The sequence below is a fragment of the Schistocerca serialis genome, chromosome 7, assembly GCF_023864345.2.
Source record: "Schistocerca serialis cubense isolate TAMUIC-IGC-003099 chromosome 7, iqSchSeri2.2, whole genome shotgun sequence".
Classification (NCBI taxonomy): Eukaryota; Metazoa; Arthropoda; class Insecta; order Orthoptera; family Acrididae; genus Schistocerca; species Schistocerca serialis.
This window is the reverse complement of record NC_064644.1, coordinates 269,136,255-269,161,004: the sequence shown is the minus strand read 5'-3', so window position 1 is coordinate 269,161,004 and position 24,750 is coordinate 269,136,255. Positions and strand designations below refer to the sequence as shown.

General features: G+C 38.8%; 1 protein-coding gene across 1 annotated transcript in view; it reads right to left on the bottom strand.

Moving 5' to 3' along the window:
• Positions 1 to 24,750, bottom strand: part of LOC126412661 (putative helicase MOV-10) — a 305,211-nt gene that overhangs the window by 38,236 nt on the left and 242,225 nt on the right. Inside the window, exons 17-18 of the mRNA XM_050082363.1 lie at positions 23,139 to 23,262; positions 9,587 to 9,760 (exon numbers count right to left, since the gene is read on the bottom strand). Of these exons, the coding sequence (XP_049938320.1) occupies positions 9,587 to 9,760; positions 23,139 to 23,262 (298 nt within the window). The remainder of the gene's footprint in view (positions 1 to 9,586; positions 9,761 to 23,138; positions 23,263 to 24,750) is intronic.

Here is a 24,750-nt window from a genome sequence, read left to right as displayed (position 1 = left end):
TAGTTTTCGGCGCTGTGTTAAATATGCTTTTAAGTGGAAAGTAAAACTATATTATGAAACAAAGTTATTTCAGTAGTGATTCGAAATGGTTATCGTCAAATTTATAAATTAATCCTGACAGTGACAACTTAAAGAACTTTTCATCAGATGGAGAACAAGAGGACCAGCAAACAATGAGAAAAAGGACATCCTACAAGAAAATTAAGTAGTATTCCAGATGCAGCCACGAAGACTATATTATAATAAATACTACGTTTCTAACAGAATTATAAGGTAAATATCAACTTATTTCTGATGCTATTTCCTTACAGTCGCTTTTTGTAGTGTTGCCGACCCGGTCTGCCATGCACAGTCAAATTACAGCACTATCTCAATCAGTAATACGAAGTCCGCCTTATACGTAACTTATTCCATCAAAATTCAAAACCCAATCAGATTTTCTATTTTGTATTTTAATGGCAGAACCCCGAGGATAGGAAACACTACAGTGTCTTTCACACTGTGAACTCAAACTGAATGCCCAAATGTTCACAGAAAGTCTTCACCTCATTTGATATATACTTCTGCCCATTATCACAATTATGACAACTTATTTTCAAACTAAAATAAGCTGTCGATGTTGCTTCAAAATTTTTGAAAAAGTTCAGTATTTATGACTTCGTTTCTAGAAAACATACACAAGAAAATTGAATAAGAATCATCAATAAATGTTAAACTATATCTTTTATCATCGTATGAGTATGAACTTTGAGTAATTGGTTCTATTGGATCACCATGGATAAGTTCTAGTGGTCCACTTGTTTTTACTCTCATGTTTCATGGGACTGTGATGTATGTTTTCCTTGAATACATGTATGATGTGATCATCATCTGACTTGCTAGATTTAAATTAATTCTGTCAACGTGTGTCTGGTACTTAGGAATATTATCATAATTCAGGTGAACCAACCTTTCGTGCCATAATACATTCATCTATGGTGGTGAAGCTACAAGGACACTGTAGTTCCTTAAGTATAAAATTTAGTCTGTACATATCTGTCTCACTGTTCTGTACATCGTCAGGAGTCACATTGCCCTTATGAATACTATCATTAAAGCTCTCAAAAACGACTTGCCAATCTTTCAGTTCTAATTTACATAAAGACAGCAGGTTATAGGTGAAGTCTGGAACTCACAGAAAATCTGTGATCAAAATCATAATTTTCTTGCTCAAAATCATAATTTTCTTGCCATTCACATAACTTACAACTTCAACTTCGCCAACAAATTTAGCATATAAAAATGTTCCAGACTTTGCAATATTAATTTTGTTCCAACAAGTTTTTCAAACATAAATTACTATTCATGAAGCGCTCTGTAGCTCCAGAATCCAAATAAGATTTAATTCCAGTTGATGTTACTGAATTTTCTTGACTTACTCCAAGGAAACAGTAATTACTCTCTTTTCCATCTTAATCATTATCACTGGGTTGTCTGCCTTGCGCCAAGTTTTGACTGCATAGCCCTCCATGCTTCTCTGTCTTCTGCATTCCTCTTCATTCCTTGGTACCTTCATTGTGGCCTGCTGACATCATCCAGCATCTGGAACCTTCTTCTGCCCTTCCCTCTTTTTCCCAGAACGAAACCTTCAATTTCCTCTACTAGAAGGCAATCTCTTATTAGATTATGGTCTATCCACTTTAGTTTCCTGTTCTTCACCATCAGCAGCAATCTCCGTTCTTCTCCAACTCTCCTCAATATTTCTTCATTCATGACTTTATCAGTCCAACTAATCTTCTCCACTCTATGCCATATCCACATTTCACAAGCTTCAATTCTCTTCTCATTCTGCTTTCTCAAAGTCCACATTTCTGCTCCATACATGGTCACACTCCATATTAAGGACTAAACCAGTCGCTTCCTTACTTCCTTGTTTAAACAACTAGTTAGGGGTCTTCTCTAGTTTTTAAATGCCTCTTTCACCAGAGTCATTCTCACTTTGGTATCTTGCTGGCAATCCAAGCCTTTTTTAATCCAACTTCCCAAATACTTGAATGACCTTACCTATACTATGATTTCTGACCCCAACTTAATTTTCACTTTTCTTTTCTTTAGGGCCATGTCCATGCTTTTGGTTTTCTTTTCATTAATTTTCATGCCGTATGCTGCACAGGCTTGATTCAGGTCATTTAGCATTTGAGTCTGAGTCAGCGTCTCTCGATTTTCTGTGAGGATCACCATGTCATCTGCAAATCTTATATGTTCAATTTTTCACCCACCTGTCCTGACGCCTCTTGTCCCATCCCAACAGCTTTTCATTACTTTCTCCAGACAGATGCTAAATAGGATCGGAGAGAGACAACAGCGCTGTCTAACACCTCTCCCAATCTTGCATCTTCAGAGATCCCATTAGCTATTCACACCTGAACTTTTTGATTCAGGTTCAGATTTGCAATCAATCTTCTCTCCTTCCACTTTACTCCCTTCGTTTTCAAGATATCTAACAGCTTATCCCACTGCACTCTATCAAAGGCCTCTTCGAGGTCTATGAAGACAGCATACACCAAGTGTTTCTTCTGACATTCCATATAGCCTCCTATTCAGAATTCAAAGAACTACTTTTTCTGCCTGGGATATTACGGTGATTGTCCTGTGGTCTTCACAATTTTTGGGATTATTAGTCTTTGGGATTGGGACTATTACTTATGAGAAAGTCTTCTGGCCATTCCCCTTTGTCATAAATGTAGTTGCAAAGACAGGTCAACTCATTTTCACCTGTTTATTTTAAACTCTTTAAGATTTCTGCCGGAATGTCACCTACAACACATGCTTTTGTTCCTTTTTCATCTTCATTTACTGATTCTTCCTTGTCAATCTGCAGATAGGAAAGTCTTTGATCCACTTCATAGAGAGTTTCAATATATTACTTCCATCTGTTCTTAACAGTGTGTGGGTCACTTAAAAGAGTTCCATCTTTCCCTTCTATCTCGACGTTTTTTTTTTTTTTTTTCCTTCCCTGAAATACTATTTCCTTGGCCATTCAATACATCTTTTTGTACTTGCCCTCTTTCTCCAGTGTCTCAATTTCTGAGCAGATAGCTCTTGTCCATTTTTCCCTGAGCTGATCAGTTACTCTTCTCAGCTCATTGTTCAGTCTTCTGTATTGCCATTTTCCTTCGTCAGTTTGTGCATTTTTCCAGTTTCTCCCTTCTGCCATCTTCAAAATCATGTCATTGGTAACCCATGGTTCCCTTCTCCACTTGCACTTCGCCAGACCAACACCTATACTGGTTGCTTTCAGGGTGTCTCTGAACTGGTTCCACTGTTCATTTATGCCCTCTGCCTTTTCTCTAATCTTCCACTTGTCTTGGGACTCTTCTTCAAGCTTTTTGTATTCCTTCTTCCTTTTGAGTATCCAAGTTAAATTTCTCTCTCACTTTACCTACCAACATTCTTTTCAATCCAACCTGCACATCTGCTACAACTACATTGTGGTCAGAGTTAATATCTGCTCCTGGATAAATCTTGGCATTTCTGTTGCATGTCTGGAATCTACTCTGTGTTAGTATGCAATCGATCTGGATTTGCTGCTGTCTATATTCGATGTCCATGTGTACCGTCTTCTTTAGTGATGTCCAAAAAGCGTGTTCCCAACTACCAATGAGTTTTCCTTACGAAATCTGACCATTCTCGCACATCTTCCGTTTCTGTTACCCAATCTAAACTTTCCAACCACATCTTTGTCTTTCCCTTCACCAACCACCGCATTCCAATTTCCCATTACTATGATGCACACCTTTTTCTTCTCTCTCTCCACCAGTGATTCAATTCTGTTGCAGCACTCTTCAATGTCATCATCCCTGTGTTGGCTGGTTGGCATGCAGACCTGTATCAGAACTTGAACTTTTTGCTGATAATGCAGTCATTTATGATAAAGCATAATTTGAAACAAGCTGCACAAATCATGTCAGATTTTTGTAAGATTTGAAGGTGGTACAAAGATTTCACAAAATGCAGAAATGTACAATGACTACAATGTCAATGAGTCATGACTGGAACTAGTCACCTCATTCAAATATCTGGGTGTAAGAATAAGGAACTGAATGATAACAAAGCTCAGCCACAGGTAATACAGGTGGCAGGTTTGCTTCATTGGTATAATACTGGGAAAATGCAATAAGTCTACAAAAGGAGATTACTTTCAAAATATTTGTGCAAACTATGTCAGAACACTGCTCAAGTGTGTGGGACATAACCACATACACCTGTGTACAAAAGTCAAAAATGAAAGTAAATTTCGCACGATGTGTCACTGCCAAGCAGCATAGTGCGATGAAACTTGGATCATATGTAGCAAGAACTGCTACAGTATAGTATAGTACAGTATACAAGGTAACTGAAAGAAACACACACATATTTTTATTCAAAGGAAATACAGTATAACTTCATTAGCGTGAACTCGCATAAGACGAACTCGCAATTAACGCGAAAAAAATATTGGTCCCACCAGGAATACATTAGATCTTATGGTATGTCTTATCGGTTAACATGAATTTCGGTTGAGGCAAATTACAAACTCTGTTTCAGTTCCTAGTGTAATTAAATTTCATTGTAACACAAACTTCCAACCTTAGAGTATTCTAAAGCGTAATTTTCTTTCCGAAATGAATGTAGGAAATGTAGCTACAAAGCTAATTTTACTTATTATTGACTCGTTTTTAACGTATTGTAGGTCAGTAGCCGCGTATGTCACCTCAACAATCAGCATATGCTGTACATTTTAAGACATTCAATAATGTGTGCAGCACCATTTAGGAATGTACTCAGTGCCAGATTTGGCAGGTGTTCTGTTAGTCGTAGCCATATCGAGTATGAATACTGAATAAAAACTACAGTTACAACCAGTACCGTAGCAAGCGAAAATAGCAAAGAGGAAACAGACAGCTCTAAATGTACAGTTAAAGCTTAAGATTCTAGATGAAGTTGACCGTGGTACCAAGAAAACAGCAATTTCAGAGCAGTTTGGAATACCTAAATCTGCTATCTCTATGATTATTAAGAATCGAAAAAAAATTATTAATACTGCAGCATCAGGTTCTGGAAATAAATCTAAATGACTTCATACCGCCAAGTATGAAGACATCGAGACGTTACTGCTAGAATGGGTCAGTCATATGCGTGCATCTAACATACCTTTAACTGGCCCTGTGATTCAGTCAAAAGCAAATGATATTGCTAAAGATATGGGCATCGAAGACTTCCATTGTTCTGCTCGTTGGTTGTATCGGTTCCAAAAGAGACATTCAATTAATTCTGTACAAATTTGTGGTGAAGCAAATAAAGTTGCTGAAGAAAGTGCGAACAGCTGGTTGCATGAATTCAACCGAGTGAGGGAAAAGTTTGCCTCGTGTGATGTGTTTAACATGGATGAAACTGGATTTTTCTACAATCTTTTTCCAAATCACACCCTGGGGATAAAAGGTGATAAGTTTCACGGTGGAGCACGAAGCAAATAATGTGTGACTGTTGTACTGTGCTGTTATGCTGACGGCAATGAGAAGTTTCGTCTTTGGGTTATCAGTAAATCCGAGAAACCACATTGCTTTAAAAACATAAACATGGACACTTTACCTCGCATCTACTCTCACCACAAGAAAGCTTGGATCGATGTCACATCATTTTGCAAGTGGCTTCTTCGTTTCAACAGTCGAATGGTTGCTCAAAATAGACATGTTCTTCTTACATTGGACAGATGTACTGCCCATTACTTTCATGATCTGAACCTATCCAATACAAAGGTTCAGTTTTTTCCACCCAACACCACAAGCCGCCTTCAGCCTTTGGACCAAGGCATAATCTCTCTCATAAAGAGAGCTTATTGTAAGCGACTTGTAAGAGCTGCAATTCTTGCTGCTGAAAATAATAGTGCAACCCCAAATTGGAATCTGCTTGATGCAATAAAAGCCATCGCAGCAGGCTGGAACTCAGTATCGCCACATCATATAGGGAAGTGGTTTAACAGAGCTTGGAGACACAGCAACACTGAAGATGTCCACGAGTTAAAAGATGCCACTTCACCTGATGAATGGACAGTTCTGCAGGACATTGCAAACCCTAGCATTAGTTTTGAAGAATTCATTAGTGTAGACGACAATGTTGCTGTATGTGCTTCTGTGGAATCGGATGTGCCAAAAGCTGTGAACGAGGTGCAAGAAGGGCCATCAGAAGAAAGTAAAGATGAAGAGAATACAGATACCATTCCACCCACCCGTCAGGAGATGTTTACAGCCTTGGACTGTTTAGAACTGTTTGCTTCAACATCTGATGTCACTGCTGGGTTTATGGACGCTATCATTACAATTAGTTGTGAAATTACAAAATATTATCGTTCCCATGAACGTCAGCGAACCATGACCAAAGTTTTTTCAAGAAAGTAACGTACATAATTTCTGAGTACTTGGATTTTACAATCACTTTATAGTGTTATAAGTCTACAATAACGTGATTGATAGTGTAGTGTATTACACGTTAATGCGCTGCTGTACATGTATACTTACTAAAATCTGTGTTTTTCACTTAACACGAATTTTTTTAACACAAACTCCTGATCTTTTGGTCCCTTGAGATTCGTGTTAATGAAGTTTTACTGTAATTACACTGAAGACACAGTGATTCGTGATGGTCCTCTGGACATTACAAACAGTGGGACATGGTTCTTAATAGGGTGTGTAATCACCACGGAAGGTGATTGATGGATTTTAAGTCAAGGGAATGGGCAAGCCAATCCATTCACCAAATATCGTTTCATTCAATGAGCTCCTCCAACCATCCTGTTTGATGCGGTCATGTGTTGTCATCCATAAAAATGAGTGCACCCCTGAAAAGACATATATTGGGAAGAAGTATAGTGTCAGAATAATGTGGACCAGTAAGTGTATCATGTTCAAAGATCTGGAGGTCAATAAACCAGTGCTACATTATGCCTCACCACACCAAAACACATGGTCCACAAAAACAATCATGTTCAACAAACCCTCATATGGCAAGAGGTAGGGAGACGTAATGCACTCAAAACATTGTTAAACATGAATGTTTTGGTGGTCCGGCTGTTATCATGAAGGGAGGCAAAATGTTGAATGGGCATACTAACCTCCAACACTTTCGACGCAGTTCACTCGCTGGTCAACATTATTGTGACGCTGTACTCATTTTCCATGAGTGTCTTCTCATGGGTGCATTTGGCTCTGACAACACATGACTGCATTAAACAACGGAGGTGGAAAAGCTCTTGAAATGAGAGGATATTCTGAATGGACTGGCCTGACTATTCTCTCAATTTAATCTCCATCGACATAGTGTGAAATGTTTTGGGGAGATGTACTGATGCACATCCACATATGCCAACAACCATCCAGCAGTTGTCAACCATGCAGGTGGAGGAACAGAGCACCCTCCCTCAAGAATTTCTTACCAACCTTGTGGACCACATGGGTGCGTGTTGCAGAGCATTCACTGCCATCAGTGATAATCACACACCCGATTAAGAATCATGTCTCATGATCTGTAATGTCCGGGGAACCATCACGAATTGTGATGACTTCAGTGAAATTGTACTCTTTGAATAAAAGTGTTGTTTCTGTTCAGCTCACTTTGTCTCACTGTGTATTAGTTCGTTACTTTCTGTACCTTACTGTTGCAGTTCTTTCTACATACGGCCTTCATTTAATAGAGTTACGTTACTTTGCAATGTCACATCATACGAAAGCTATTTTCATCCTTTAGTTTTGCACACCACTGTAGGACCAACAAGGAATATTAAAAAAAAAAAAGGGCAGCATGAATGTTAACATGTTCGTTTGCCCCACAGGAGACTGTCACAGAAATGGCATGTACTTTTTGATAGAAGCCAATTATCCCACAAAAGCCTTCTTACAAAGTTTCAAGTATGAATTATTAAGTGAGGACTCTAGGAATGTATCTTAGCATCCCATGTATCAATCAGTAAGGAACATGTGAAAGAATGGGAAGTGTCATCTACCATGCACTTCAAAGCGGATTTAAGGGTGTGCATGTAGATAGAGATATCCTTGATTTATTCTTCCACCTCACATTCAGTAACAAAATACTGTATGTCACCACTCAAAAGAGATTTGTCCAATACTATTAGCTTTCACCAGGAGATTTGTGGAACAAAATGTAGAGTAACTTTTCTGGAGCACTTTAAAGATAGCTTGAATACTTAAACAAGTGGGCTCTGTGTTATTGCATTTATATTGCTACTTGTGGGGTAAAATACATTATGTTAGGAGGGCACAGCTCACAATCCCTTGTTTGGTGATAGTCATACACAAATTAAGTCTGAAGTTGTGACCTCTCTTTTAAAAGTGCTAAGCATTAAAATTATGTTGTGTAATTTAGGAGCATGCCTGGATTTTGGATTTTGATGAGCAAAAAATGCTTCAGTGTGAATCTCATTTGTGGAATGACAAACAATCAAAGCTGTGTCACAGAAATTGAATATTAAATTACAATTCATGAAAATAGCTACAAAGCTTACTGTAATTCTATTTTTCTAGATTTCCAGAAAGCATTTGGTAATTCTATTTTTCTAGATTTCCAGAAAGCATTTGACAAGGTGTCCCACTGCAGATTGTTAATGTAGGTATGAGCATATGGAATGTGTTTCTATACTGAGCGGCTTGAAGACTTCTTAAATAATAGAATTGTTCTGGATGCAGAGTGTTAATTAAAGATGAGGGTATGGCAGCAGTGCCCCAGAGGAGTGTGATAGGACCTCTCTTATTCTCAACATACATAAATGATCTGACAGACAGGGTAAGCAGTAATTTACAGCCATTTGGTGATGACACAGGTGGTGTATGGGAAGGCGTCGTTGCTGAGTGTACGAGGATACAGCATGAATAAAATAGAATTTCTGCATGGTGTGATGAAGGGCAGCTTGCTCTAAATGTAGAAAACATGAGTTAATGTGGATGACTAAGAAAAACAATCCTGTAATGCATTAGTATTGTACTGCTTGACACAGTCACATCCATTAAGTACCTAAGCGTAATGTTGCAATATAAAATGGACTGAGCACATAAGGATAGGAGTAGGGAATGCAAATGATCAACTTTACTTTCCTGGAAGAATTTTAGGAAAGTGTGGATCATCTGTAAAGGTCACTGTGTATAGAACACTTGTGTTGCCATTCTTGAGTACTGCTTGAATGTTTGGGATTGTGAACTCAAGTGGAAATCCCTGGAGAGAAGGTAACATGCTATTCGTGGAACAGTACTGAGACAGTTTAGAGAACTAGTTTTTGAAGCTGACTCCAGAATCATTCTATTGCTGCAAATGTACATTTCGCATAAGGACCATGCAGATAACAGAAATTAGGGCTGGTGGAGGCATATAGACAGTCGTTTTCCCCTCACCCTATTTGCGAGTGAACAGGAAAAGAAATGACTAACAGTGGTAGAAGATACTCTGCCATGCACCACACGGTGGCTTGCAGAGTATGTATGTAAATGTAGAACACTGCATGAAACAGAATACAAAAACAGATACTGAATATCCTAATTATAAAAAATACACTGTTACAGACCTTTGGATTTTTCAGGAACCCAAGATGATGCTTATAGTCATCATTTAGCAGTTCTGTCCTTGAACGTACAGTAGATATAATAATAATGAGCCTCTCCTGCCCTTGAAATTCCTCAACTGATCCAACAGTTATATCAGACCACTTTTTCTTTAGCACCTGACGAAATTTCTGCACCTGGAATACACAATTTTGTATAGGTATTTTAATTCTTAAAAAGATGACTATAAAAATAAAGTAACAAAACATGGAAATGTGTCACTCTGGAATATCTTTACTTGCTTCGATACCACTCCTAACACTAATACATTCTTTGTGTGTGTGTGTGTGTGTGTGTGTGTGTGTGTGTGTGTGTGCACGCGCATGTACATCTACATCTGCTCACAATACATACTCAGCCTATACACGAAACTACAAAATTATTTTTCAAGCTGTATGTTTTGAATACATTGTGTATTTAGTACTAATGAATCCAGCAGTGCTTTGCAATTGTTAAATATGTATGGGAATTGGATATACATGCTAATCTCCTTCTTCCCCTTCTTTTTGTCCATCTCCTCCCGCCCTCTCCTCTCCATCTCCTTCTGTTCCCTCTCTCTGTCCATCTACTTCTTCCCCTCTCTTTCCACCTCCTCCTGCTCCCTCTCTTTGTCTCTCTCCTCTCTCCCCCTCTTTGTGTCCACCTCCTCCTTTCCACTCTCTCTGTCCCATCCCTTCTCCCCCATTCTTCACCATCTCTTCGTCCACTCTCTCGGTCCAGCTCCTGCTCATGCTCTCTCTGTCCATCTCCTCCTTCCACCCTCCCCTCCTCTCTCTCCATCTCCTTCCTCCCCCTATTTATGTCAATTTGTTCTCTCCCCCCCCCCCCCCCCCCCACCTATTCTTCTCCTCTTTCCCATTTTCTGACCTTGAGCCTTATATGTTGTTATAGCAAATTTAAATTTTATGTAGTAATATTATAATCATAAGCAGATAAGCCTTAAATACAAATTTTCTGTTTTCTGTGAAAACCTACTGTATGGAAGAAAACGAAACAGCACAATGTTATGTATACAATTTTTGTTTAAGTCATTAATATACACAAATGTCCTTGTTGGTATTTCACATTTAATGTTAGCTCTGTGCGCCGGTGAAGTTTCGAACCGTTCTGGCAGATGGCAGAGCCATAGTACAGCATCAAAATGGTGTCTACATATGACTCATGTTACAAGCAGAATGCCGTTCTTGAAATCCTGCGTGCAGAAAAAGAAACCATGGTGAACATCCATAAACGTTTGTGTGCAGTGTATGACGATGCTGCAGTTAATAGGAGTATAGTTGGGTGATGGGCATAGAAAGTTACAGCCTCAGGAAATGCAGAAACAGAGCTCCATGATTAGCCACACTCAGGACATCCTGTCAAGCCACTGTTCCAGACATGCTGAATCATGCAGATGCCATTATTCATGCCCACCGTCGCATCACAGCTCGACAATTGGCTCAACATTTGTCGGTCAGCATTGGAAGTGCGTCTGCATGATCAAGACTCTTGGATATTCAAAAACGTGTATGCATGATTGAGACTCTCGGATATTCAAACAGGTGCTCACGATGGGTTCTATGAATGCTCACAGCAGACCACAAGATTCAAAGAAAGGCCATTTCATCTTAATTGTAGGAGGATTTTGAGATCGACGGAGAGGCCTTTCTGAAGATGATGAGTGTGTCTGTTATGCAACGAAAACGTGGCTTCGCCTACAGGACAAGACCTTTTACCAGCACGGAGTACATACTCTTCCACAATGTTGGTGTATGGCCATAGAACATGACGGAGACTATGTAGAAAAATAGCACACAGACAAAACATGTTTATGTATATTGTCACCAAATTCTGACTCTTAACAATAAATATGTTCTGAGAAAAAAATGTGGGCCATTACTTAATGAATGACCCTCATATAATCAGCAAGTTGTAGGGATGGATTCCTGACAGGAAGTGGAGGAAAAAAGGTCCTACGAACATGTGTCCAGAAATGCATCATTGCCAAAATGAATGAAAGTTCCGTCTCATCATGTGATGTGTGTATATTCTGAGCTTCAGGCTGTATAATTGACACAGTGAGTACTGTATGCAGCAGAATGGTCTGGTATTCATGTTGGGAACAAAATGAGATACTGTCTGCATACAGCCAAGCAGATGGAAATGGTTGAGACACAGCACAGCTATACCAAAACAAGTATCCTCATAAACACCAACCACATCACACAACATTTCAAGCCCTTCTTGGGCACTTGTGAGGTCACATAATTGTCCCTTGGCTTACAGCATGTTGACAGGCCACTTGCCTGGAGCTTGTACTAGAGTTCGTCTCAGTATCTTGTAGAACCTGGTCCTCCAAAACTGGTATATGCACAGTCCACTGCCTCCCTGAACATTAATCTGTCTGAAAGGGCCCATGATCATACAAATGACCAAAAAGGAAAAAGGGCTTGAAATGTTGTGTGATGTGGTTGGTGTCTGTGAGGGTATTTGTTTTGGTATAGATGTGCTGCCTCTCGACTGTTTCCATCTACTTGGCAATACACAAACACCATCTCGGCTTGTTCCTGACATGAATACTGAACCATTCTTCTCCTTACAGTATACTGCAACAATCACACAGCCTACAACACACAAAGAAAACACGCCATGTGGTCAGAGGAACTTTCATTCATCAGTGCTATCTACCATGACAATGATGCATTTCTGGATACATGTTCATAGGACTTTTTTTCCTTCATTTCCAGTCAGGAATCCATCCCTGTAGTTTGTTGGTTTTATTAACATTTACCACGTATAATGGCTCAGAATATACGGGGTATTCAAAAAGTGTATGACTGTTAGCCGCACATGCCTTATGATTGTTCGCCTGCCTGGGTTTTTCAACAAAACAATAAACGCACAACAATACTGCAGTGATATTCTGTACCCATTCATAGGAGAACTTGTGTTAAGTGAAATACTGAATGGTTATTTTCAACAAGATGGTGCATCTGCGCATACAACTCATGTTTCAAAGTCACTGCTTGCTGATGTTTTTGGTGATTGCATAATTTCACAGGGACTTTGGCCTCCGCGATTGCCAGACCTAACACCACCCGACTTTTTCTTCTGGGGTGCAGTCAAAGCAACTGTCTATAAAAACCATGCAAACTCTATTGATGAACTGAAAACTGCAATATCCACTTTCACTGCTTCTGTTACAGAAGAAATGTTACAGCTTGTGTTTGGAAACATGATTAGACGAATTGAATTGTGTATTCAACAACAGGGGGGACACTTTCAACATTTAATGTCAAAAAGAATATTCAATAAATTAATAACTTGTATTTCACTGAGTTTCATTTCGGTATATTCACTACGGCATACGGCACACGTGGCTAACAATCATGCGGCACTGCGGAGAGACTTTTTGAACACCCCGTATATGGGATAAACAATTCAACTAATGTTTTAAATGCCCTGCTATCATAGTTTCTCACTGCAGGCAGTGAGTGTGAGTGTGTGTGTGTGTGTGTGTGTGTGTGTGTCACCTACGCCCTGCTGAATGTTCATTAGAGTATGGCCGAGAACTTTTTGAGAGTTTTGTTAACAATGTTAGCTCCTGTATAATATTGTGCAAAAATATAGTAAAATGGTAACAATGTCAAACAATGACTTAAACAGTACACTAACTTACTTGTTCTTACATGTTCCTGATGACAACTGTGTAACTATATGTGAAGATGCATTTTATTTGAAGAAATGAATATTCAAGATTTCAGTGTCATAAAAATTGTGGTACATTTACTTTTTTATTTTGTGTCTTAGTCCAATGGATTTTGGAGAGGTGTACATTGACCTTTTTGGATGTTACATCTACTTCAATTTATAATCTAGCATTTCATGGTCAAAGAAATCAAATTTGTCACTGAGAAAAGAGTTGTAGTTCTGAAATGCGTTGGTGTAAAGTAGTAAAACAAATTATTGTGACTGTTGGCAACACTCTTTTGGGAGGAAGCTATGTTTTGCAATAAACAATGAGAGAAATGAAGAACGAGTTAATCAATCAAATGAAAAAGTGAGTAAAAAATAACAATTATAAATCAAAAGGTAGGAGAACTAAATGAACAGATAGTAAATCTAAAAATTAACTTTGGAAATAAATAAATACATTAAAAGATCACAAAATTAAAGAACTTAATAACTGCAGGTGAAAAAATTGACAAAGCAATGATTCAAATAATGGAATGATTATTGTTGAGTCCAGTTCAAAATATGTAGATCTAAAGTTACTGAAACGGAATTTAATTTGGAAGCTGAAATGAAGACTGTGTCTTATGCTGTAAACTTCAATGTGTCTGATATGGTTAAGTTAGATGACAAGACAGCTGATTCATACAAAAGTTGGCACTGCTTTTATCAAGCAGAAAATGCAGATGAGGATATAAATTTTTTCCTTGCTTTGAAATATGAGTTTCTGTAAGAGGAAAGTGAAAGTGTCATATTATTTTCCAACACTGAAAACAGGAAGTTATTCAAAATCTATTGTGTGTAAAAAATCAATTTGGCAAAGTCTAGTTAATGTTGTAAGCAACTACAGCTTGGGTGATCAGAGAGATATTTGAATGCATTTTGTAAACATTTTATAGGTAATTGGAAGACTTTCGCCATGTAATAAATAATGCTGACTCATTTGAAATGTTCACTTCCAATGAAAAGTACTCAATTTGACCTGTCAATGGTACAAAAAAAACACCAGATTAGGAAGCTTGTGGCAGAGGAACAACAGATGTTATGCATACAAATCTGTGTATGAGGAGAGTAAATAAACTGTACCAAAGGAAAATTCAATTTAGAAACTAATAAATAGCAAGACAGAACTTCTAGCTAGTACATACCTTCGAGGGGTTAAATGTGAAGTACTGTTCATGGATACATATAAAAGTGAAGGACATGCAAACCTAGCTTTCAGAACTAACAGTTCCTTCATCAGGAAAAAGAGAGGGATAGGTTGTGGTTAGTTACAAAAGGAAGGGCAGTTCACTCAGCTGCCAGGATTCAAGAGACTCACCCGCAGATAGTAGCCAGGTGAGAATGAGTACAGTTACACACGGGAAAGAAAAAGATAATGAAATACAGAAACAAAATTTTCCATTTACATGGAAGTTCCCCCCCTTCACTTTTAACCTTCCCCGACTTACCCGTCTCTCCTCCCCTAATGAAATAACTATTAGTTTGGAGAACTGGGTACTTGTTGGCTCATTCACTTTTGTGTGTGTCTATTGGCAGTAGGAAGCTTTTGCCTCCTGAAGGAGAATTTAATTTTTATTTTAATATTAGCTGTACCCAGCCATACATTGTGGCTCAGTTTGGTTTAACAGAAAAGAAAGAAAAGGGAAAGCATGTTTCTGATATGTATGGTAATTAGATACATGTCCTAATCTCCATCTTCCCCTGCCTCTGTTGATCTCCTCTCCTTCTTCCTCCATCTCCCCATCACCTCGCCCTCCCCCCCCCCCCCCCTCTGTGTCTGTGTCTGTGTCCATCTTCTCTTCCCCCTCTCAGCACCTTCTCTCTGTCCATCTCATCCTATCCGCTATGTCCATTTCCTCCCACCATCCATCTACTCTTCCCCCCCTCTGAAACTGAACCTTGTTTACTGTTATTGCAAATTCAGATTCTGTAGTAGTATTCTAATCATACTCCGATAAGCCAGAAATACAACTTTCCTGTTTTCTGCAAAAACCGTCAGTGTGGAAGAAAACAAATGAGCACATTGTTGTGTATACAATTTAGTTTTCAAAATATATGTATAATGAGAAAAATATACAAACAATTTTTCTAATGGTTTAAATGCCCTGGTATGGTAGTTAAAATTGGCTGTGATAAAGGAAACTGCACATTTCTACAGCAAAGCAATTTCTTTCTCTCAGCCGGTTCTAAAAGAAAACCTGTAAATTGTTATTTAAAACAAAATATATTGTCTATGTTTGTCTGAGTGTTTAATGTGGCACTGTTTAAAATATGAGGTAAAAAGGTCAAGAACTTTTTGAGATTTTTGTTAACATTTCACTATTACATATTTTAAATATTTGATTTATATACGATCTGTATTAAAAACATATGTATCCTATGTTCATCCAAATATTTATTAGTAACATGTAAAAAATTTAAGTAAACAGGTCATGTTTCCTCTTTATATATCACATATATGTCGAGATATTATAAATTTCAAAAATATATCACTTATGTCCATCCAACTGTTCATTCAAGTACCATGTGAACATCTGAAGAAAATTGGTCAAGAACTTTTCAAGATTTTTGGTAATAACTTTTCCCCTATATACCTTACATATTTATTTATACATTGTATATATTAATAAAATAGGTACAAAAACATATGCATATCCTACGCAATTTTGTGTCAAAATTTCAAAGTAATTGGTTACGGACTTTTGGAGATTTAAGATTGTCAACAAATAAACACAATATTTTTGCTAAAATATATGCCATTCCAGTAGGTATACAAAAGATCGAGTATATATAACACAGGAGGACATGCTAAAAAGTAATGCATTCACATTTTTTTATCTGTTCTCAATTATCAGTTGAGATATTACATATCACGGATAATTGACTTTCTTGCTTTGCTGACACAGGTTGCAACCCTCTGCTGCTACAGGGCTCCGAATTGTAACATGTAATGAGGCAGTCTGTAATGAACTATGTCGGTGCATGATAAACAGCATGCTGTAATTAAGTTTCTAACCACAGAAAATGTGCCTCCAATTGAAATCCATACAAAAATGAAGGCTGTTAACATTGATTTTATTGACCTCTGTGACATCATTTACAACTATGTGACAGATGATGTAAGCAGGGGTTCACCAATGATTTACAACTATGTGACAGATGATGTAAGCAGGGGTTCACCATTCTGACACCGAAAACAAGAGACCATCAATGGAGACTGAACAAAGGATCACTCATGCCAAGAAAGTTCAAGACCAGGCCATTAGCAGATGAAGTCATGCCCACAGTGTTCTGGGATGTTCAAGATGTGGTGCACTTGGAATTCATGCCTAAAGGCACCACCATGAACTTGGCAAGATAATGCACGACCCTCAGAAAACTGATAGCCTGAATTCGAAGAGTCTGTCCGCACATGGAGCAACCTCTCCTTCAGCTTGACAATTCCAGACCACACATGAGTGCTGTGACATCTGCAACAATCCAAAGCCTTGAGTTAACTGTCATCAGTCATCCTTCATATAGTCCCAGCCGCACAGGGTAGCCACGTGGTCTGAGGCATGTTGTCACGGTCCACGCGGCTCCCCCTGTCGGAGATTCGAGTCCTCCCTTGGGCATGGGTGTGTGTGCTGTCCTTGGCGTAAGTTAGATTAAGTAGTGCGTAAGCATAGGGACCGATGACCTCAGCAGTTTGGTACCATAAGACCTTACCACAAATTTACAGTCCCAACTTGGCCCCATTCGATCGTCAATGTTTCCCAAACTTAAAGAAAGCCACCGAGAACTTCAATTTGACACACATGAAGCTGAGCAAGTAGAGGTGAGGTTGTGGCTCTATCAACAACATCAAACATTCTACAGTGGCAGTATCAACAAACTGGTCTCTCATTGGGAGAATTGTGTTCATCGCCAGAGTGACTATATTCAGAAATAAATACATAGACATGAAGACTAAAGGTACAGAATATTAATAAAGTTTGTTTTCGTTAAAAATCATTAAGTGTTTTAAGCTAAAAAATTTGGAGGCAATACTTTTCAGGGACATAATCAAATGCAACACTGTGTCAAAATTTCACAGCAATTAGTGAAGAACTCTCAGAGATTTAGATTTTCAACAAACGAAAATGAGATTTTTGCAGACAATATATATGTAGTCACCCAGGTGCATTCCCCTAAGTTATTTGAACTTGCAAATGCTGGGAGAAACTCAGGTCTCTGGTAGTACTATTTTTCCTTCTATGCTGCATTATCTTTCTGTGTTTTCTAAGATGCTTATTCTTATTCTGAACAGAGTTAATGTTATGTTATTGTACTATTTTACTAAGATCTAACTACTGTAACATTATGAGTATTTAGGTGAGCTAATCAGCTGCCCAGGACTTGCACAAGGTAAAGTGAATTTGTTTGCGAATCTCTGTGGCCCCAGGGCCAGCGACATGACATGGCTGGGCAGGCCATCACGGCCGCTCCAGGTGGGCCATGTGCATTAGCAAAGGACCAGATGTAGGGAAAATCCTGAACGGGGCATTTGGACAATGCATCAATCACTTTAAAGGGCCGGCTATGATCCTATTAATGGCGGACTTTGAGACAAACTGAAAGACAGCTTCTTTTCTTACAGCTCTCTGAGAGGCTATAATAATTTACACTCAAATATCAATGCAGATCTAAATACACTGGTGATCCCTGGAAAATGAGGCACATCCAATGACACAACAATGTTTCAATACCTCTGTAACTACAAAAGTTAATACTTCACAGTCTATAAATATTTATGCAGTGTACCTCTGAATTAACAACTTTTAACCACTTCATGTGATTTTAAAATACGGTATCTTAGATGATAGCATTGCACTACAGCTACCATTGCTTAAAGGTACTTATCTGTATCTATTTTATTTCTTGATTTAGTACATTTTTTAAATATTTTTTCGTTATGCAAATGTTTGTCAGAACATCGTATTCTCCACATTTACACAATAAATCAACACAGCATCAATACCTCATTTTTGTCATGCTTGTGTATTTATTTAATGAACAGTTTACTATTTTGCCAGTAACTTTGTTTAAGTGATGACTGCAAGTGCTATGAAAAAGCTGTGCTAATTTGTAAGTGGTCAATCACATGTGTTGGCACACACAACAATTGAAAAGAGAACGAAAAGACACATCTGTCAAGAAGGCATAGATAACCGTTTAAACAATACTTAAGGACAATTTGTCATTTATCATGAGCACACTTGTGCAAGAATGAACCAACTATTACTTATATTTATTGTAAATGATCTGAATACAACTGAACATTTAAATATTGTTGTAATATATTAGTTTAGTCTGGGAAGCGATCAACTTGAATCAAATCATGACTGTAGAGTTTAAGGGTGATGTATTTTTGGTGGGGATGGTCCTCAGCCAATGGAAAAGTAGACAGTAGTGGAACATTACAGGAGTCAAGTGGAGAAGAACTTTTTGAGTGAAGAACTCAAGGGAGTGATTTGAGACACTTCACAGCAAGTTCTGGAGTGAATGTTTCTGGGCAGTGAATGGCCACTACAATACTCTAACTTTTGAAGTGACTTAAATGTTTCGAGAGGTCTAAAGTGCTCCAGAGTAGGACTCTTAACTTTTGCCGCTTGATATGAGAAACTTAGAATAGACAGCATGGGACTTATTATTATTCATATCATGTGTGTTAATTTGTGAATCATCATGTTGAACTCTGAACTATTCTGAGCTGGAGAATCTCTTGTGTACTGCAGTCATGAAACAAACTTTGTTTTTGCGTAGTTTAGATGACTATTTAGTTTGGGGATTTTGCTACCATTTTCATAATGATCTCAACATAACTTTACTGGATATTTGATAATGGTATTTTTTGTCTGTAGTTTAACTGAATATCGTAGGACCATTTCTCATTTATCTGAGATGTCGTTCCTTCCATAAACGTTATTCAAAGTAATTCCTTGTGGTCTAAATCAATTGCAGACTAGAACCCTTGTTATTAAACTAATCATATATCTTTAATTCTGTATTTCTGTGTAATTTATAAATTCACAATTCTAGCTAATGCATAGACTGTTTGACTGCAGGATCACAACTACAGGTTATTATTTGCAGTGAATTAGCTGCGGGGCATGAAAGCAGACGTGTGCAGCTCAATCCTATGACAATATTGAGCTATTCTTTTTAAACAGAGCTGTGAATAGCCCTAGTACCTAAAGTGTGAGTAACCACAAGTAAAGAAGCCACTTATTTGTTCATATGGACTGCTGTTATGAAGAGTAACGATTCAGCAGTAACCATTAGCGGCCATTGCACTATGCAACTGGGTCCAGTTGTTCAAATAACTCCTATACACGTAACATGATTTTAAAGTTGCCAAGAAGCATTTTATTTTACTTCATTATTACTATGCGTTCACCTGATTTACAAAAATCTCAGTTATGTACAATGTATGACTTATCAGATGCAGTTTGCTTAGACATGACAGGTAATCCTTACCGAATTTTGAATAACATTCATTTGAGAGGAAAATAAAATAATGATGATAAATAATTTGATGATGATGTTTACGATGATGATTAGGAAGTTGATGATGGGATTACACAGTTCGCTGCAGGATAACGTTCCGAATAATTTATAGGTAACTTCAGTACAATATTTTAACAATGTCTGATTTCACTAATAGATAGACTTGATTCATGAGTAAGGTTTGTGTGTACAATAACTTTCTGTTGTGGCAGACATGTGCTACTTAGCATTACCCCTGCAAAGCCAGGTTGAATTTTAGGAGGATATTGCAATGTGCAGGTATGGAGTTTTGTTTGAGGAGGTGTCAGTCAGTTCACTTATTTTTGCAGTGCAGTATCAATATGTAAATTTTGTGGTTTTTGACTAATATGCTTTCAGTTTGTTCATTGATGTAAAATAAGGGAAAGGGAACCACTCACCTATAGTGGATCAATGTGTGAGTAGCGGTCTTTCTCTTATTTTACATACTGCTCCATCCAGGAATTTCCAGTTTGTTCACTTATATTTTCTATATATATGTTTTACAAGAACTACAAATGTGTGTCATTTTATTGCATCAAAGTCTGTTTTATTCTCCATTTTTTAGTCATACTGCAAATTTTCTACACCAACGGAATTATTCTAAATTTCTAATATAAAATACTTAATGAAAATAATAGAGGGAAACATTCCACGTGGGAAAAATATATCTAAAAACAAAGATGATGAGACTTACCAAACAAAAGCGCTGGCAGGTCAATAGACACACAAACAAATACAAACATACACACAAAATTCAAGCTTTCGCAACAAACTGTTGCTTCATCAGGAAAGAGGGAAGGAGAGGGAAACACGAAAGGATGTGGGTTTTAAGGGAGAGGTTAAGGAGTCATTCCAGTCCCGGGAGCGGAAAGACTTACCTTAGGGGGAAAAAAGGACAGGTATACACTCGCACACACACACATATCCATCCGCACATACACAGACACAGAAATGTCTGCTTGTGTCTGTGTATGTGCGGATGGATATGTGTGCGTGTGTGTGCGAGTGTATACCTGTCCTTTTTTCCCCCTAAGGTAAGTCTTTCCGCTCCCGGGATTGGAATGACTCCTTACCCTCTCCCTTAAAACCCACATCCTTTCGTCTTTCCCTCTCCTTCCCTCTTTCCTGGTGAAGCAACGGTTTGTTGCGAAAGCTTGAATTTTGTGTGTATGTTTGTGTTTGTTTGTGTGTCTATTGACCTGCCAGCACTTTTTTTTGGTAAGTCTCATCATCTTTGTTTTTAGATATACTTAATGAAAATATTTACAACAATTATATTAAATTCCAAATACTTTTGTAAGTCAACTATGTTAAAGACAATATGTAATTGTTTATTATACACTCCTGGAAATGGAAAAAAGAACACATTGACACCGGTGTGTCAGACCCACCATACTTGCTCCGGACACTGTGAGAGGGCTGTACAAGCAATGATCACACGCACGGCACAGCGGACACACCAGGAACCGCGGTGTTGGCCGTCGAATGGCGCTAGCTGCGCAGCATTTGTGCACCGCCGCCGTCAGTGTCAGCCAGTTTGCCGTGGCATACGGAGCTCCATCGCAGTCTTTAACGCTGGTAGCATGCCGCGACAGCGTGGACGTGAACCGTATGTGCAGTTGACGGACTTTGAGCGGGGGCGTATAGTGGGCATGCGGGAGGCCGGGTGGACGTGCCGCCGAATTGCTCAACACGTGGGGCGTGAGGTCTCCACAGTACATCGATGTTGTCGCCAGTGGTCGGCGGAAGGTGCACGTGCCCGTCGACCTGGGACCGGACCGCAGCGACGCACGGATGCACGTCAAGACCGTAGGATCCTACGCAGTGCCGTAGGGGACCGCACCGCCACTTCCCAGCAAATTAGGGACACTGTTGCTCCTGGGGTATCGGCGAGGACCATTCGCAACTGTCTCCATGAAGCTGGGCTACGGTCCCGCACACCGTTAGGCCGTCTTCCGCTCACGCCCCAACATCGTGCAGCCCGCCTCCAGTGGTGTCGCGACAGGCGTGAATGGAGGGACGAATGGAGACGTGTCGTCTTCAGCGATGAGAGTCGCTTCTGCCTTGGTGCCAATGATGGTCGTATGCGTGTTTGGCGCCGTGCAGGTGAGCGCCACAATCAGGACTGCATACGACCGAGGCACACAGGGCCAACACCCGGCATCATGGTGTGGGGAGCGATCTCCTACACTGGCCGTACACCACTGGTGATCGTCGAGGGGACACTGAATAGTGCACGGTACATCCAAACTGTCATCGAACCCATCGTTCTACCATTCCTAGACCGGCAAGGGAACTTGCTGTTCCAACAGGACAATGCACGTCCGCATGTATCCCGTGCCACCCAATGTGCTCTAGAAGGTGTAAGTCCACTACCCTGGCCAGCAAGATCTCCGGATCTGTCCCCCATTGAGCATGTTTGGGACTGGATGAAGCGTCGTCTCACGCGGTCTGCACGTCCAGCACGAACGCTGGTCCAACTGAGGCGCCAGGTGGAAATGGCATGGCAAGCCGTTCCACAGGACTACATCCAGCATCTCTACGATCGTCTCCATGGGAGAATAGCAGCCTGCATTGCTGCGAAAGGTGGATATACACTGTACTAGTGCCGACATTGTGCATGCTCTGTTGCCTGTGTCTATGTGCCTGTGGTTCTGTCGGTGTGATCATGTGATGTATCTGACCCCAGGAATGTGTCAATAAAGTTTCCCCTTCCTGGGACAATGAATTCACGGTGTTCTTATTTCAATTTCCAGGAGTGTATTTATGCATCTCATGCCATTTTTGGTGGTCACATGCCTTTTGTGCAATAATAACAGTGCAGTAGATTGGGTAGGAGCAATTTGGAAGACAAAGTTGTGATTTGAAGAAATGTGTAATGAAGAACAGAAATACGTATGGTATTTGCTGAGAAATTAATAAAGCAATGTGCATATTATTTAAATCACAAATAGTTATTCAGCATGAAATATGTGACTTTTACGGTACCTAGGGAACATGTTCAACAATTGGCTACAATCACCTATTAGCATAAATGAGATAAGTGAAAATTCTGTTGTGCAGATGTTCTCAATTATTCTGTAGAATGTCCGTATTTGTAATATTGGAATTACATGCACTACAGTGGATAAATTCTATATGATTAGGTGACAATGAGTAAGGTTACAAACAAGAAAGAAAAATACACAATGAAAATTTTTATGTAACATACAAAAGAAGCAAACATGACAGTGGGTGAAAATATAGATTTACCTGCAATCTGTATGGTGTTATAATACCTATATCTTTCTCCTCCACTTTATACCCACTCAGGCGTTCTTCTAAGAGAGCTGCCACATACTTTATAGCAACATCAATCTCTTGTCGATTAAAATAACTGCAAAATGAAATGCAGCATAAGAAAATGTTAGTTTTGTATTCAAACATGGCTAACCACAATAATTTACTTTAAAAATACCTTAACAGAAGCACATCAAAAATTTTGAATAAGATGCAAATGGACCTTGAAATCAAAATTGTGTATTAGAAGCTGTTCTGATCTGAAGTATACACTTGAGCCTTATTGATACTAACTTCTGTTTAAGATTCTGATGGCATTAATGTTTATAAAAACTTAGTATTCAGATGCAAAATAAATATTAAAATGATCCTGTAAAGTCCTAATGAATGTATAAAGTGGCATTAGGAAAGATAAAAACTCCCTGTACAGAAGAACAAATGGGCTGCAAAAATCAGTGCTAAGTTCTACAACTCTACACAAGACCACTTCAAGGCCAAAGTGATGCAAATGGCCAAATCCAACCTGAGAGGAGCACCAGAAGTGCTCAAATGCAAAATTTGTGTACAGAGTGTATGCTAAATAGTAGCTAAAACTGACATGGCAGCAAGTATAAGATAATACTTGTGGAAGCAAACCATCCTGTGAACATGGAGCCACAAATGAGCCAGTTGTGATTTAATTTCTAATAAGTGGTATGAGGCACCAATGACTGAAGTATGAAATATTGTCCTAGTTAGTAAAGACGTAGTTGAAAAGGAAACTGTTCTACTATGTCCACATCTAACTGGGCTCAAACTGCACTTGTGACCTACCTTAACCAAATCTACAATACTACTACAGCACATTACTTGTACAAATTGCTGTCCATCGTACCTGTCAAACATGTCATCCTCACATTTGGAGATAATGCTGCAACAGTCTCTGCATTGAGGTAATGAATTGATTCAGATACCTCCAGATCATCTCGTAAATGTTGACAAAACCGTAAAATTTGCTGCTCCAGCTCTTCAACCATACTGTCAGGAGCACTACACACTTGACTTTACAGTTGACTAAAGACTAAAAACTTCTAATGGATCGAAATAAGGTAACCTTGAAGGTCCAGGTGGAAACCATGTTCAACCTCTCAATCTTAGATGTTGTCTTACACCAGCACCAAATTGTACCTGTTCCACATCATGCATGTAAAAGATTGCCTAACATTGTGCAAGGTAAGGCAGGCCATGGATGAAATTTGAGCTCAATTTGATGGGAACTTGTTAGTCACAAAGTTTAATTTCAATTACATTTGCACTAACAAGGACAGCACTTCACACTGAAGTCAGTGGTGGCTCATAATCACACATTCACATTAACTCACAAATTGTTTGTTTGCAGACCCAAGTTCACTGGAAAACTTCTGCTGCTATTACCGTATACTTTCCAATGTCAGTTTTCATTATTAATTGTGATCTATTCTTTGTATAGAAAATAGCAATGCTTTTATTAAAAGCTTTTGAAGATCTCAGGATTTACCTGTTCCACTCTTAATATCTGACTCTGGAATAAAATACACAGATTTATTTCTGTTCTAGAAGAATGTCT